This window comes from Haliotis rufescens, unplaced genomic scaffold, assembly GCF_023055435.1.
Source record: "Haliotis rufescens isolate VD_foot unplaced genomic scaffold, xgHalRufe1.0.p SCAF_11, whole genome shotgun sequence".
Taxonomy (NCBI): Eukaryota; Metazoa; Mollusca; class Gastropoda; order Lepetellida; family Haliotidae; genus Haliotis; species Haliotis rufescens.
The window spans coordinates 31,257,745-31,271,626 of NW_025963791.1; the positions used below are offsets into that span (position 1 = coordinate 31,257,745).

A 13,882-nucleotide genomic window follows, 5' to 3' on the forward strand; every position below is an offset into this window, starting at 1 on the left:
TAAAGCACACAATTTCATGAAAATATCCCCCCAAATATCTATGATCCAGAACATTTTATGTGTAGTATATAAAGATGTCTTCCTGGTGGACTTCTTTAAGTACTCCTTCACTTTATATAGATATGAATGAAACGGAATAGTAGGTGTCTGTCGTAAATGCAACATGCCTTCAATAAAGATGTTGAATGTGTCCAAGGAAGCCACTACTATGCCATGTTAGTCCATGTGTCATCTCTTTGATAGCGCCTTTTCAACTTTAATATCTCACAAGAATGCATGTATGTTTGTTGTTTAACGCCGCACTCAGCAATATTCCAGCTATATAACGGCGGTGTGTAAACTATCGAGTATGGACTAGACAGTCCAATGATTGACATCATAAGCATCGATCCACGCAATAGGGATACGATGACATGCATCAATCAAGTCAGCCAGCCTGACCACCCGATCCCGTTAGTCACCTCTTGCGACAAGTAAGACATTCTATTCTAAGCCGGATCTTCACGGGTTCTTTGCATATCTGGAATAGTCGTCGACACGAGTGAGTGAGGGAGTTCGGTTTATTTCAGCAGTATTCCTGTTATATTATTCACATTACATCACAGCCACCTTACCACACACAACCGACCCAACCTCAAGTAAGTCAGAAAAATAGGTTCTTCCACAGTTACCATGATAAAAGCATGTATGTGAACGTTAATTTACACAAGGTCAGCAACGATAAGGTCAAATGTCCAGAACGCCGTCACTGTATGCGTTACTTCCCCAGCCTTCTTGTGTTACAATAATCACCACGACGGTCTGCTCGACACTGTGATGACTCCAGTAGGTGACAAGTTGAAATATAACACCGGCCTCACGAACAGTAGCATTGTGTGACAGCGGCGAAACACACTCATGGATCGCCCAACCTCCCAGGAGACTACAGGCGACTTTTTCAGACCTAGCTGTGGTGTGACTGTGTGCTCTTGTCTGTCCTTACTTAGCTATGAAAACCGGGATTAGAAGAATGGCGGCATGCAAGGTTATGTCTTGAGTCATGGGCTCTTTCAACTAGAACCTATGACAAAGGTACTCAATATCGCAACTGTTCCCCTTGAACGCTGTGCCTTAATATACGTGACCTTAAATGTCACCTGTTTAAAAACACGTTGAAATATGGGTAATCGTTAATATTAATATTATTATTAATATTGCAAGCGACACACACTCTTCAATAAGGCACTAATCATTCTACGTTATATTTTGGGGGAATTACCCCTTACCGAAGTATATTAACTTATGATTTATTCTATATTGGGAATATTATTTACCCTCTACATGAAGTATTTTAAGCTTATTCCATATCATATTTCATAATGAATAATTATGTGTTTATTGATAGGATTATAATGGAAGGGTGGTAGACTGCATTTCCTAATGCCATCCCCCATGACAACACATGAGCCTACACGCAGTTAGACACCCTCCATGTACGGTAGACTTACTAGCGGTAAATCTTTTCAAGATTATCGGAAATCAATTCCACGTCTTGCACGAACAAGGCATGTAGAACACCACGTTCACCGTGCAAGGCCACCCGACGGGTTAGGCTCGGCGCTCCTGCCAGGGGATTATGACATACGTGGATTATCTTTAACGATTCATTGATACTGTTGAGCGCTTATATCGAGTACATTACACACTTCGGTGGTTTGTGACAAGGGCACTATAGGCCCAGAGAAAAATCTATATAGCAACGTTTAGCTGCGTGTTGTATGCGTTTGTTGGTCCAACAGGTAAGCTACTGCCCATATTTTGTTATATTCATGTTTATGTATTTCGTTTTGTGAGTGAAATATGGATATAAACTGTCCTACTTATGTCACAAGTGCTGATGTACACAGTGTCGCTGTACAAATGTAGAGTCGTGTTCATTGGTAAGGTGTGTGAATGGGTCTTTGTGTCTCTTTTGTTTTAGTAATACTGAGTTGATAGATTTATTTCCTATATGAAACGAATAGTGGAAACATAAATATCAAACACAGCTTTTATAATGACCCATGTCTTATGAACTGACCATGAAGGGTCTGGCAGTATATATACCAATGCAAATTTTTCCCCTTGCAGTTTATTCTGAGATTTTTGTCCGTCTCTAATGTCATAAATTGTAATACTTTTAACAACAATTTCATTCTAAACGAGACAGCCGGTATTGTTCCGCGTACTGCAACTTATAATGTGATTAAGTTACATGAGAAACACGATCGTTGTAGCTTGTGACACTGGACATGTTGATGTCAAACCCGTGTTTTATCCAACAAAGTTACATTGTCATGAAGCATTGTCTGGGTCTCTATGGTCGACGTTTACAACAGTAATGAGTAGTGTATTGAAAGATAAGATGACAACTATGCCATACCCTAACGGTACTACCAAGGTTCAGGGAGTATTATTGTCAAAAAGTTGAGCCGGTTGCTACACATATTGTTATTCACCACGTATGCATGTACGTGTATTTGGAAATACATATTTCAAAGGAGATTTCACGTATTTCGTTGAAATACATCTCACGTCAGTGGAGATTTAATGAAGCGAGATACACTTACGGAAAAAAAGTAACTGGGAGTGAGTGAGTTGGGTGTAACGCCGCTTTTAAAAGTATTCCAGTTATATCACGGTGTATCAGCTTAATGTGGGAGGAAAGCCCGAAGTGATGTAGGTCTAAGACGTTTGTCACTTCGGTGAAACCCACGAGCACGGGTATGGTGCTGACAAACCTAGAAACATAATCGTGGCGAACAGGTATTCGAACCCACAATCATAGGTTTCTGGCGTGCCCAAGGGACGCAACTCTGCACAGCGAATCGCGGCGCCTTAGACGACTGGGCCACCCATGCCCCCCGGGCCTCGTATAGAGTGGTGTAAATGTTGATATTGATAAATAGTATTGTAATGTTTGGTCATTCGTCTGATCAATGTCTTATCATGACAATTTCATTGACAAGACTCATATCTGATAACAGGAGACAGAGAGACACGCCCTAAAACAGAGGTGTGTAACAACTCAATGAACTATGTCAGTGTCGGGTGTGACCACCATTTGCGTTGATACAGACGAGGCAGCGGCGGTGCATTAAAGACACCAGATGATTGAAAACAGCCTGGGAGATGTTGTTCCAAATGTCAACCAAAGATTTGCTCAACTGAGTTGGTGTTACCGGCTGGTTCTGGTCCTGTCGTAGGCGTCCTCCCATCCGTCCTGTCCTCAAGGCACTACATTGGCTTCCAGTCTCCTTTCGTATAAACTATAAGATATGTATCATCACTCACGACTGCCTCAACAATAGCGACTATCCAGACTATCTCAAAGATCTTATATCCCTGTACTCTCCAGAGCGTGCTCTCCGATCCTCTGGTGGAACTCTACTGTATAAGCCTCTGTCTACTTCTGCTATGTCTGACCGTGCCTTGTCCTTTTGCAGTCCACAGTTATGGAACTCTTTGCCTTTGAATCTGAGAAACTCTGCTTCTAAGGAAACGTTTAAGTCTCTCCTCAAAACCCACTTCTTCACTTTCTCCTGATTTTTGGCATATGTACATAGACATTACATTTTAACATTGTCACAGCGCCAGTGAGCAACTGTCGATGGATATTAGGCGCTTTACAAATCAATTATTATTATTATTATTATTATTATTATCCCATCCCAGATATGTTCATTTGGCGAGAGGTCTTGAGAAACAGCCGGCCATGGCAGTACAGCAATGTTATGCTTCCTCAACAAGACTGTTACAACACGTGCAACAAGTGGGCGAGCATGACCCCGCTGCAACGTTACGTCCATGCATTTGCACAAAGGATAGAACATGATCACGAGCGACGTCGTCCCAGTAGCCATTCAACATTAATGAGTTGTGATGCCACCTCATACCATTACACTTTCACCAACAAACTGACGACGTTAAGTAACGGAACGTCGCTAAAACGTTCTCCTGGACGCCAATAGACCCTTGTACGACCATCGGATCTGTCGAGATGAACTCTGGACCCATCTGCGAACAGTATCCTATCCCAGCCTTGCCTTCTAAACCTCAGATGCAGTCTACACCAAGCTAGGCGTGCCGGACGGTGGCGTGGAAGCAAGACTGGGCGTATCGCATGAGGTCGGGGTCGGATGTTGTGTTCCATCTACAGGTTGCGCACGATTCAGCCACTAATTGGTCTCACAGCAGGAATTTTCCTAGCTGTTAATGTGGCAGTTTTGTATCGATTCCGTGCACCAACCGAATATGGTTGTCGTGTTGACGTGACGTCACGCTTGGAGTGAGTGAGTGAGTATGGTTTTACGCCGCTTTTAGCAATATTCCAGCAATATCACGGCGGGGGACACCAGAAATGGGCTTCACACATTGTACCCATGTCGGGATTCGAACCTGGGTCTTCGGCGTGACGAGCGAACGCTTTAACCACTAGGCTACCCGACCGCCCCGTCACGCTTGGACGACCGATACGTGGCAAGCCCTGACTGGTGCCCTGATGTTGATAATGTCTCCAAACAAATGTTATTGTGCTTAGATGAACATCATCATGCTTGGCAACGTCGTTTTGCGCCATTCCTGTTTGCACCATACCCACGGCGCGAAGACGTTGATTTTCAGCAAGCCGCGGCATTGTGTAAGCGTTATTTACGGTTAAACAAAAGTATATTCATTAGCACCTGACACAATCATTGTGTTCTTTTCACATTAACAAAACACGTGCGTGAATATCATGCTCCCAATAAACACGCGAACTTCAAAATTGTGCGCCGTGTATTACCATGCACGTGCGAACTGTGACTCACGACCTTAAAGTCGAGGAGATGTCTTAATGAATATGTATTGAAATATGTATTATTTAATTTCGGAATAATTATTCAATTGAACTTTATGTGGAGCGCAGGTTTTTACTTTTCCCCCGTTAGTATATGAAAATGCCAATGATCAACTCATAAGACAGGTACTCTACCTTTATGCCATGATTGTGATGCTTCATATATGTCGTATTGGTGGAGGTGGAGGGTGTGTGTTTGCATTTGGGCATTATAATTTGTAATTTGTAATTATACACACGTGTTTAATACATACCACACGTGTTCCATTGAATCTATGCCACGCATGTTCCCTTGAAAACATACCCCCTGTGTTCCATTGAATATATACCACACGTGTTCCTTGAATACATACCACACGTCATCCTTGAATACATATCACATGTGTTCCATTTAATACATACCACACGTGTTCCATTGAATCTATGCCACACGTGTTCCCTTGAAAAAATACCACACGTGTCCCTTGAATACACACCACATGTGTTCCTTGAATACATACCACACATCATCCTTGAATACATACCACACGTCATCCTTGAATACATATCACATGTGTTCCCTTGAATACATACCACACGTGTTCCCTTGAATACATAAACACACGCCTTCCCTTGAATACATACCACACGTCATCCTTGAATACATACCACACGTGTTCCCTTGAATACATACCACACGTGTTCCCTTGAATACATAACACACGCCTTCCCTTGAATACATACCACACGTCTTATTACATCGATACATAGAGCCTGAATAGTGTTGCATAAACACATGCTCATGATATAGTAGGAATCGTACAATCGACTCTGCTTATAGAAGAGATGCATAATGTCTTATATGCAGAATGTTCAACGATCGTTTTCGACGTTCTTATGAAAATGGGACACGCTTCATAAAACTGTTTCTCGTGCATATGACTTGTTGTCAAACTTTTTTCCTGAAAAAATGTGACGAGGGAGGTGGAATTTAGAAAATAATCCACATAGAATACCAACAAACACAACTGGACCCACTTTGAACTCGGCTCTTTAATACAATGTCAGTGTCGTTTGCGTTTCATGGAAAACAGAATCTGCTTCAAATAATTTGAATTACTATTCATAACAATGAGTGAGTGAGTAAGTTGGATTTAACGTCGCTTTTAACAGTATTCCAGTTTCATTCATGCTGACAAACCTAGAAACATAATCGGGACGAACCGGGATTCGAACCCACAATCATAGGTTTCTTGCGTGCCCAAGGGACGCAACTCTGCACAGGAAATCGCGGCGCCTTAGACGACTGGGCCACCCGTGCCCCCTCATAACAACGACTGACGCGCGGGATTAAAAGGACGCCCGTGAAACATGTCCTCATGGTCAGAATATGTATAACCATTTGTATGATCACAGTGACTTTGACCTTATGGGGAAAATGGATTCACTGTGAGATCAAAATACGTATGATGAAAGCGGGATGCTGGGTTCTTATATGCAAAATATATCATAGATGCAAAAGGTAACCAATTGTTTTATCGGGTAAAAGCAAAAATTACAAATCCGCCAGAAATGTAATATAAAAAGCCCTCAAAATAACAAAAAATATGATCACGTCAGGGCGAAACAGTCAAACCAACTACCATAGGCTCCTTGCCCGGCCAAGGGGTGCAACTCCGCACAGTGAATAGCGCCGTGGACCAATGGGTCATTATAACCCTCATGTCGTACAAGAGAGTTGTGTATGGCTTGGTTGGCCCGAAACCTACAACGTTCATTATTATGTTTAAATGGTGTATAACGGTGAGTGAGTTGGCTTTAACGCCGCTTTTAACAGTATTCCAGTTATATCACGACGTGTCAGCTAAATTCGGGAGGAAAGCCCGAAGTGATGCAGGTCTCAGACGTTTACCACTTCGGTAAAACCCACGAGCACGGGTATGGTGCTGACAAACCTAGAAACATAATCGGGACGAACCGGGATTCGAACCCACAATCATAGGTTTCCTGCGTGCCCAAGGGACGCAACTCTGCACAGCGAATCGCGGCGCCTTAGACGACTAGGCCACCCATGCCCCCGGTGTATAACGAATTTGTATCGACCATGTGTAGGTCAAGGCTGTCTTGCTCGGTTATTATGCCCCGTGGTGAAAATAAGGTATTGGTGATCGATGTATATCACTGTTCAACGTGGCGATGTGTATTGAGACTACTCCCGGGGGGATTTTAATGATTCTGGCGCTGGCAACTCTTGAAAGAGAGGAATAACAGATATCAGACAGGCAATACCCTACTTCATAACGATGGACCTATCTTTCGCTGCTGGAAGAAAACAATGATCGATTAAAGGACACGAAGTGTGAATTAAATTGAGGGGATTTTTCTTTTATCACTTACCCTTTTCGAACGACAATAGCAATGACCAATGAAACGGTTGAAGTGAGTGAGTGAGTGAGTTTGGTTTTACATTGTACCCATGTCGGGATTCGAACCCGGGTCTTCGGCGTGACGGGCGAACGCTTTAACCACTAGGCTACCCGACCGCCCCGAAACGGTTGAAGGATTTAACGTGATTGCTATAGACTGACGGCAATAAACGAAAAGAACAGTTTAATATAACGTGTCAATTAATACTATGGTTTCATGAATGGGTTTTCTGACCTTTGTGGAGTGAGTGAGTTGGGTAAACGCCGCTTGAACAGTATTCCAGTTACATCGCGGTGCGTCAGTTTGATGTAGGAGTAAAGGCTAAAATGGTTCAGGTCTGAGACATTTGCCGATTTAGTGAAACACTAGACCATGGGGATATTTCTGATAATAACATATAAACATAACCAAGGCGAATGTGGGAATCGAACCCACGATCAGAGGTTTATGGCTCACCTAAGTGACGCAACTTGAATTATATTTTTCGTTCTTAAACTAAAGAAAACGCAATAACCTAGTTTTGTTGATACTAGTACCTATTTAGTCCATGTACTATTTACTTACCGTATATACTCTTCATGAGTACAAAAAATGTCCTCATGATTCAAATTTTGCTCCCGGAGGATTATAATGATTCTGGCGCTGGCAACTCCTGAAAGAGAAGAATAACAGTTATCAGACAGGCAATACCCTACTTCCATACATTTCGACGTATACATCCGAGGGCACGGTTGGCCCAGTAGCCTAAGGCGCGGTGATGTGGAGCTCAGTCCCTTACCCGTACCAGAATCCGCTGCCACTGAGTTCAAATTCCGGATTCGACACGGTCGTGATTCCATGTCTGTTAGCATTGTGCCCGTTCCCGTGAATTTCACCAAGTAATAATATCTACCATCGGCGTTACCCAGTCCTGAAGCTTACACTTATGATATAAGTGAATACGGTCAAAGGGACACCATACTTATATAACTCACTCACTCACGTACTTTTCGCTACAAACTACATTGCACACAATTAACATTCTAAGTATCTAATTTCCTTTCTTAAACATACCCTCCAAAGTATAAGCGCAAACCTTGTGTTTCTAAACACAAGCAATTTAGCTACCATGCAACGAGTGATTTTTGTACTGCCAAGAGCCCTAGAGATAATCCAACCTGACCATACCTACTTAGTTAACAGTCACTATCAACACTTGCCCATAATGTTAGATCAGTCTTAATCAGGCTCGTACTGTGACATCAAAGTTATATTGTTCGTAAAGCCGAAAGGTGGGCAACTGTGTTTTGAATACAGGTAATCTCAGGTGGATATCCTAAATGAGTTACCCAGTATGTGTTATGTGAGTTTCTCCGTGCATATTGTCTTGCAATCAATAACGGATCACTGGAGCTCTTGATATATGATCTAAGCCAATAGTTCATGCCCAATGAAGGGAAACAAACTGAAAAAGTCTTACTTCATACTGTGTTTGCTTTCAGGTAACAATGCAGGGAGTGTGGACTCTCAGCGAGTGTTTTACCCGATCAGATAGATTTGACGAAGAAGTTCTTCAGAAGTAATGAGACTCGATCAGGAACTTCAGATCAGCCCAAATGGATGAAATGTCAAAAGGACTCTTGGGAACGGTAATTAACGGATAGAAAGAAATCAACGACAGGGTACAACAATTACACCAGTATACATTATTCATAGCGTGGATCCTGAAAGTGTTCTGGGTATTTTCAGTTTCGACACTGTTCTTTTAGTATTGATGGCGTACCGCAATAATTAAGTCATTATAAGACACGAACACCGGCTGTGATGTTTTTCTTCGGGGGATTTGATGCTTAGAACGTTCGGTTCTGTGAGGAATCAAGTTTGTGACAAGTGAACCCTAGTCCATGACAATGCATCCAAAACCGAAGAGCGCACCACCTCGGATTAAATCTAAGTTCATGTCTAATAAGTCGAATGCAATGAAGGAGATGGAAGCGTGGGTAAAAAAGGATGCAGATCCACTCGGAGCTAATCACGAAGCGTCCAGAATGTCTGGTCAACTGGTTGATAATGTTACCGAGGAACGAATGCTAAAGTCGAAACTATGGGATCTTTCGAAAGAGAGGTACAAATTCCTCTCCCAGAATGCCTACGAGAAGAAGGTGTTCGTCGACAGAATGCAGCGGAAGTCCAGTGTCTTCAAACGTATGTTAACTCAGAGTGATACAATGAGCAGTAGGAGGTCTTCTATAGAGAACAGTGATTCCAGTGTGTCTTCGTACCGTGTTAAGGGACCGGGGAAATATACCAATGCGCGTCAGGCGTTTCTTGAGAGGATGGATCCGAAAAATGGACGCGATAGGCCGAGGGAATTGCGGAACGGCGATCATGGTTTAAAGGGTAAATCAGTGACGTTTATACCAGATCTGGTCACAGAGATGGCCGCGAAATCATCAGGGGCCTTTAAGCTACCAGGAACACACAGTGTGAAACCTTGGGCCAACGAATCACTGGCAACCGAGGCCCCACGATTACCAAACGTTGTTGTTTCGGCGGCGGGTCTTTCTGCAGCCTCAGTAACGATGCTCGGTGCAATTGGACGAGAATCGGCCGGTGGTGGAGTTAAAACATGGGCTAAGAAAGGATCGTCAAGGAGATACGGTATGAGCATGGATAGTTTAACAAACGACAGACGTTATAGTAATTTGGAACATGCGCTTACACCAATAAAGGACTACCAGACTTCATTTGATGTGAAAGACATCGTGAAGAACATGGACTGTCTCCACATCCCCCCGCGAAAGCCGAAAGAGAGCAAACCAAAGATCGGAATGAAAGCTATGGACTTTATGAAGGAAAGGGGTTTTGCATTTTGAAATTGGTCTTCTCGAAATGGTAAAATTGAAAGGTAATAGTGCTTTCATGAAGTGCACCTTAATTCGTGATGTGCCTGTTGTTTGCTGCTGCCAAGAGATAACTTTATCTCAATGTGTACAATACTGGCAGGCATGATGTAATCCTCTGCTACAGTACAGTGACATGTTTATACAGAACGTGACCCTTGTCTTTCGACATTAATGAAGAGCTTAGAGCTAAAAGGGGCCAAAATGCACCTTGGCCCTTTTTGCATATTATTGCATAAATAACACCTATGAGTTCTTGTCTACCTGTAGAAAAAATATTGTATGTTTTCATTAATGGGTTTTTAAAATATAGCTACTTACAATTCTATAAAAGGGCCAAAAGAAAGTTTCAAAAGGGCCATAGTCACTTTGTTAGATTTTGGCCCTTTTAGCTCTCATTTCCGTGTGTGGTTGAGACTGGTTGTTTGAGAGAGATTTTGAAAGTTTGTCTCCTTATTATCATATTTCAACTATTTCAACAAAGTTGGCATAAGTTTAAATCATTTAAAAGTACTTCAATAGTAAGAGTTTGTACTTTCAGTAGTAGTTTATCAATTTCACATGTTAAATCCTAATAATAGTATGCAAATGCCTAAGGGTAAAAAAGGGCCCAAAATACAGACATTGGCCTTTTCCACCTTTACACATATTAAAAACGTAAGTTTATTTCCTTTTTCGAATGTTTTATAACGACATTTATATCTCTGCTGTCAGAATGCGTTAATGTCTAGGAACTTATCGGTAAAACAAGTTCATTAACATACACAATATTATGTGTTTTCATCACTTTTCTCACAGCAGACTCCACATGACATTGGCCCTTATGGCTCTAAGCTCTTCATCTCTAAGAATATATGTAACATATATTACATGTCTGCACAATGATGTTCCTATGACGTCTGTGTCCATATACTAAAATATACTTAATTACCAATGTCTTTTTCTCTTTTTTTTGTCCTTTTTTTCCTTGATCAAGTGAATTGGGAGATAAACCTATTCTGATTTAAATTTTGAGCAGAATATGTTTCCCGCCATTCTACTATGACTTAACTGCGACGCATTCAATGTCATGGTAAAATGTCCATACGTACTTTAAAGTTTTGGTTTTCTGCCACTCCATAATGTGTATCATCTGTCTTGGTGTTGCCAGGGGTCTTTGCTTTTATTTACACGATACACATTCACCAGGTTTACATACTTTCCTTTAACGAGGTACATATCACTTGTATGTCGAGTGTCATGGCCAGGGACTTTCAGATCTTGTGGCATGCCCCTGTTGTATCCGTACTTCCATGTAATATTGTTCCTAATGTACCAGGGATTTCATGTGACTATGTCCAAAAAGTATCTTCAATCTTAAGTGACCAAGTCCCTTAAGTATCTGCATGGAGTTTCATGTGTCCATGCCCATATTATATTTTGAGCTTCATAATTGATGTGGTTCTATGAACTTGTTGTTTTATGTCGACACGCATCTATGGGATCTGTGGCTATATGTCGACACGCCTCCATGCGATCTGTAGCTATATGTCGACACGCCTCTATGGGATCTGTGGTTACATGTCGACACGCCTCCATGGGATCTGTAGCTATATGTCGACTAGCGTCTGTGGGATCCGTGGTTACATGTCGACACGCCTCTATGGGATCTGTAGCTATATGTCGACTAGCGTCTGTGGGATCCGTGGTTATATGTCGACACGCCTCTATGGGATCTGTGGCTATATGTCGACACGCCTCTATGGGATCTGTGGCTATATGTCGACACGCCTCTATGGGATCTGTGGCTATATGTCGACACGCCTCCATGCGATCTGTAGCTATATGTCGACACGCCTCTATGGGATTTGTGGCTATATGTCGACACGCCTCTATGGGATCTGTGGCTATATGTCGACACGCCTCTATGGGATCTGTAGCTATATGTCGACACGCCTCTATGGGATCTGTGGCTATATGTCGACACGCCTCTATGGGATCTGTGGTTACATGTCGACACGCCTCTATGGGATCTGTAGCTATATGTCGACTAGCGTCTGTGGGATCCGTGGTTACATGTCGACACGCCTCTATGGGATCTGTAGCTATATGTCGACTAGCGTCTGTGGGATCCGTGGTTATATGTCGACACGCCTCTATGGGATCTGTGGCTATATGTCGACACGCCTCTATGGGATCTGTGGCTATATGTCGACACGCCTCTATGGGATCTGTGGCTATATGTCGACACGCCTCCATGCGATCTGTAGCTATATGTCGACACGCCTCTATTGGATTTGTGGCTATATGTCGACACGCCTCTATGGGATCTGTAGCTATATGTCGACACGCCTCTATGGGATCTGTGGCTATATGTCGACACGCCTCTATGGGATCTGTGGCTATATGTCGACACGCTTCTATTGGATCTGTAGCTATATGTCGACACGCCTCTATGGGATCTGTGGCTATATGTCGACACGCCTCTATGGGATCTGTGGTTATATGTCGACAGGCCTCTACGGGATCTGTGGCTATATGTCGACACGCTCCTATGGGATCTGTTGTTTTATGTCGACACGCCTCTATGGGATCTGTGGCTATATGTCGACACGCCTCCATGCGATCTGTAGCTATATGTCGACACGCCTCTATGGGATTTGTGGCTATATGTCGACACGCCTCTATGGGATCTGTAGCTATATGTCGACACGCCTCTATGGGATCTGTGGCTATATGTCGACACGCCTCTATGGGATCTGTGGCTATATGTCGACACGCTTCTATGGGATCTGTAGCTATATGTCGACACGCCTCTATGGGATCTGTGGCTATATGTCGACACGCCTCTATGGGATCTGTGGTTATATGTCGACAGGCCTCTACGGGATCTGTGGCTATATGTCGACACGCTCCTATGGGATCTGTTGTTTTATGTCGACACGCCTCTATGGGATCTGTGGCTATATGTCGACACGCTCCTATGGGATCTGTGGCTATATGTCAACACGCCTCTATGGGATTTGTGGCTATATGTCGACACGCCTCTATGGGATCTGTGGCTATATGTCGACACGCCTCTATGGGATGTATGGCTATATGTCGACACGCCCCTATGGGATCTGTTGTTTTATGTCGACACGCCTCTATGGGATCTGTAGCTATATGTCGACACGCCCCTATGGGATCTGTAGCTATATGTCGACACGCCTCTATGGGATCTGTTGTTTTATTGAAGAATGCTTGATTCTGGTTGATTAAGAGGTTTCCTTCTCGCTACGGAAACCCCTTTCAAATATATTATGCCTTTTCACAACGCGCGTATGAATACATCGACAGCCTACATATCGATTCATACTGTAAAACGTATCTATATTTCGTCTATTACACGCTGGGTCTCTAATACAAGCCATGTCTCCAATACACACCGGTCAACGACTCTCGCGAAATTAATAGACGGCCAAGCGTCTAATAGAGGAAATACGGTAGTTTCATATCGGACCTGGGCGGTCGGGTAGCCTGGTGGTTAAAGCGTTTGCTCGTCACGCCGAAGACCCGGGTTCGATTCCCGACATGGGTACAATGTGTGAAGCCCATTTCTGGTGTCCCCCGCCGTGATATTGCTGGAATATTGCTAAAAGCGGCGTAAAACCCCACTCACTCACTCACTCACTCACTCACTCACTCATATCGGACCTTTTGACGACGATATGACGTTCTAGGCCGTAAACCTGACTGCTTCGATGATGACAATACAAGA

General features: G+C 43.1%; 2 protein-coding genes across 2 annotated transcripts; one reads left to right on the plus strand and one right to left on the minus strand.

Moving 5' to 3' along the window:
* The first annotated feature begins 1,669 nt into the window (after nucleotides 1-1,669).
* On the plus strand, nucleotides 1,670-10,619 carry LOC124132621. Its single transcript, XM_046496622.2, has 2 exons — nucleotides 1,670-1,778; nucleotides 8,743-10,619. The coding sequence occupies exon 2, from the start codon at nucleotides 9,145-9,147 to the stop codon at nucleotides 10,114-10,116; it is 972 nt and encodes a 323-aa protein (XP_046352578.1). The 5' UTR covers nucleotides 1,670-1,778; nucleotides 8,743-9,144; the 3' UTR covers nucleotides 10,117-10,619.
* A 967-nt stretch (nucleotides 10,620-11,586) lies between these two features.
* Nucleotides 11,587-12,744, minus strand: LOC125378094 (putative protein CRIPAK). Its single transcript, XM_048392944.1, has one exon. It carries the CDS (start codon nucleotides 12,742-12,744, stop codon nucleotides 11,587-11,589), a length of 1,158 nt encoding a protein of 385 aa, XP_048248901.1.
* Nucleotides 12,745-13,882: the final 1,138 nt, after the last annotated feature.

Coding starts and splice junctions, on each gene's coding strand:
- LOC124132621 (XM_046496622.2), top strand. CDS start 9,145: ATGACAATGCATCCAAAACCGAAGAGCGCACCACCTCGGATTAAATCT.
- LOC125378094 (XM_048392944.1), bottom strand. CDS start 12,744: ATGGAGGCGTGTCGACATATAGCCACAGATCCCATAGAGGCGTGTCGA.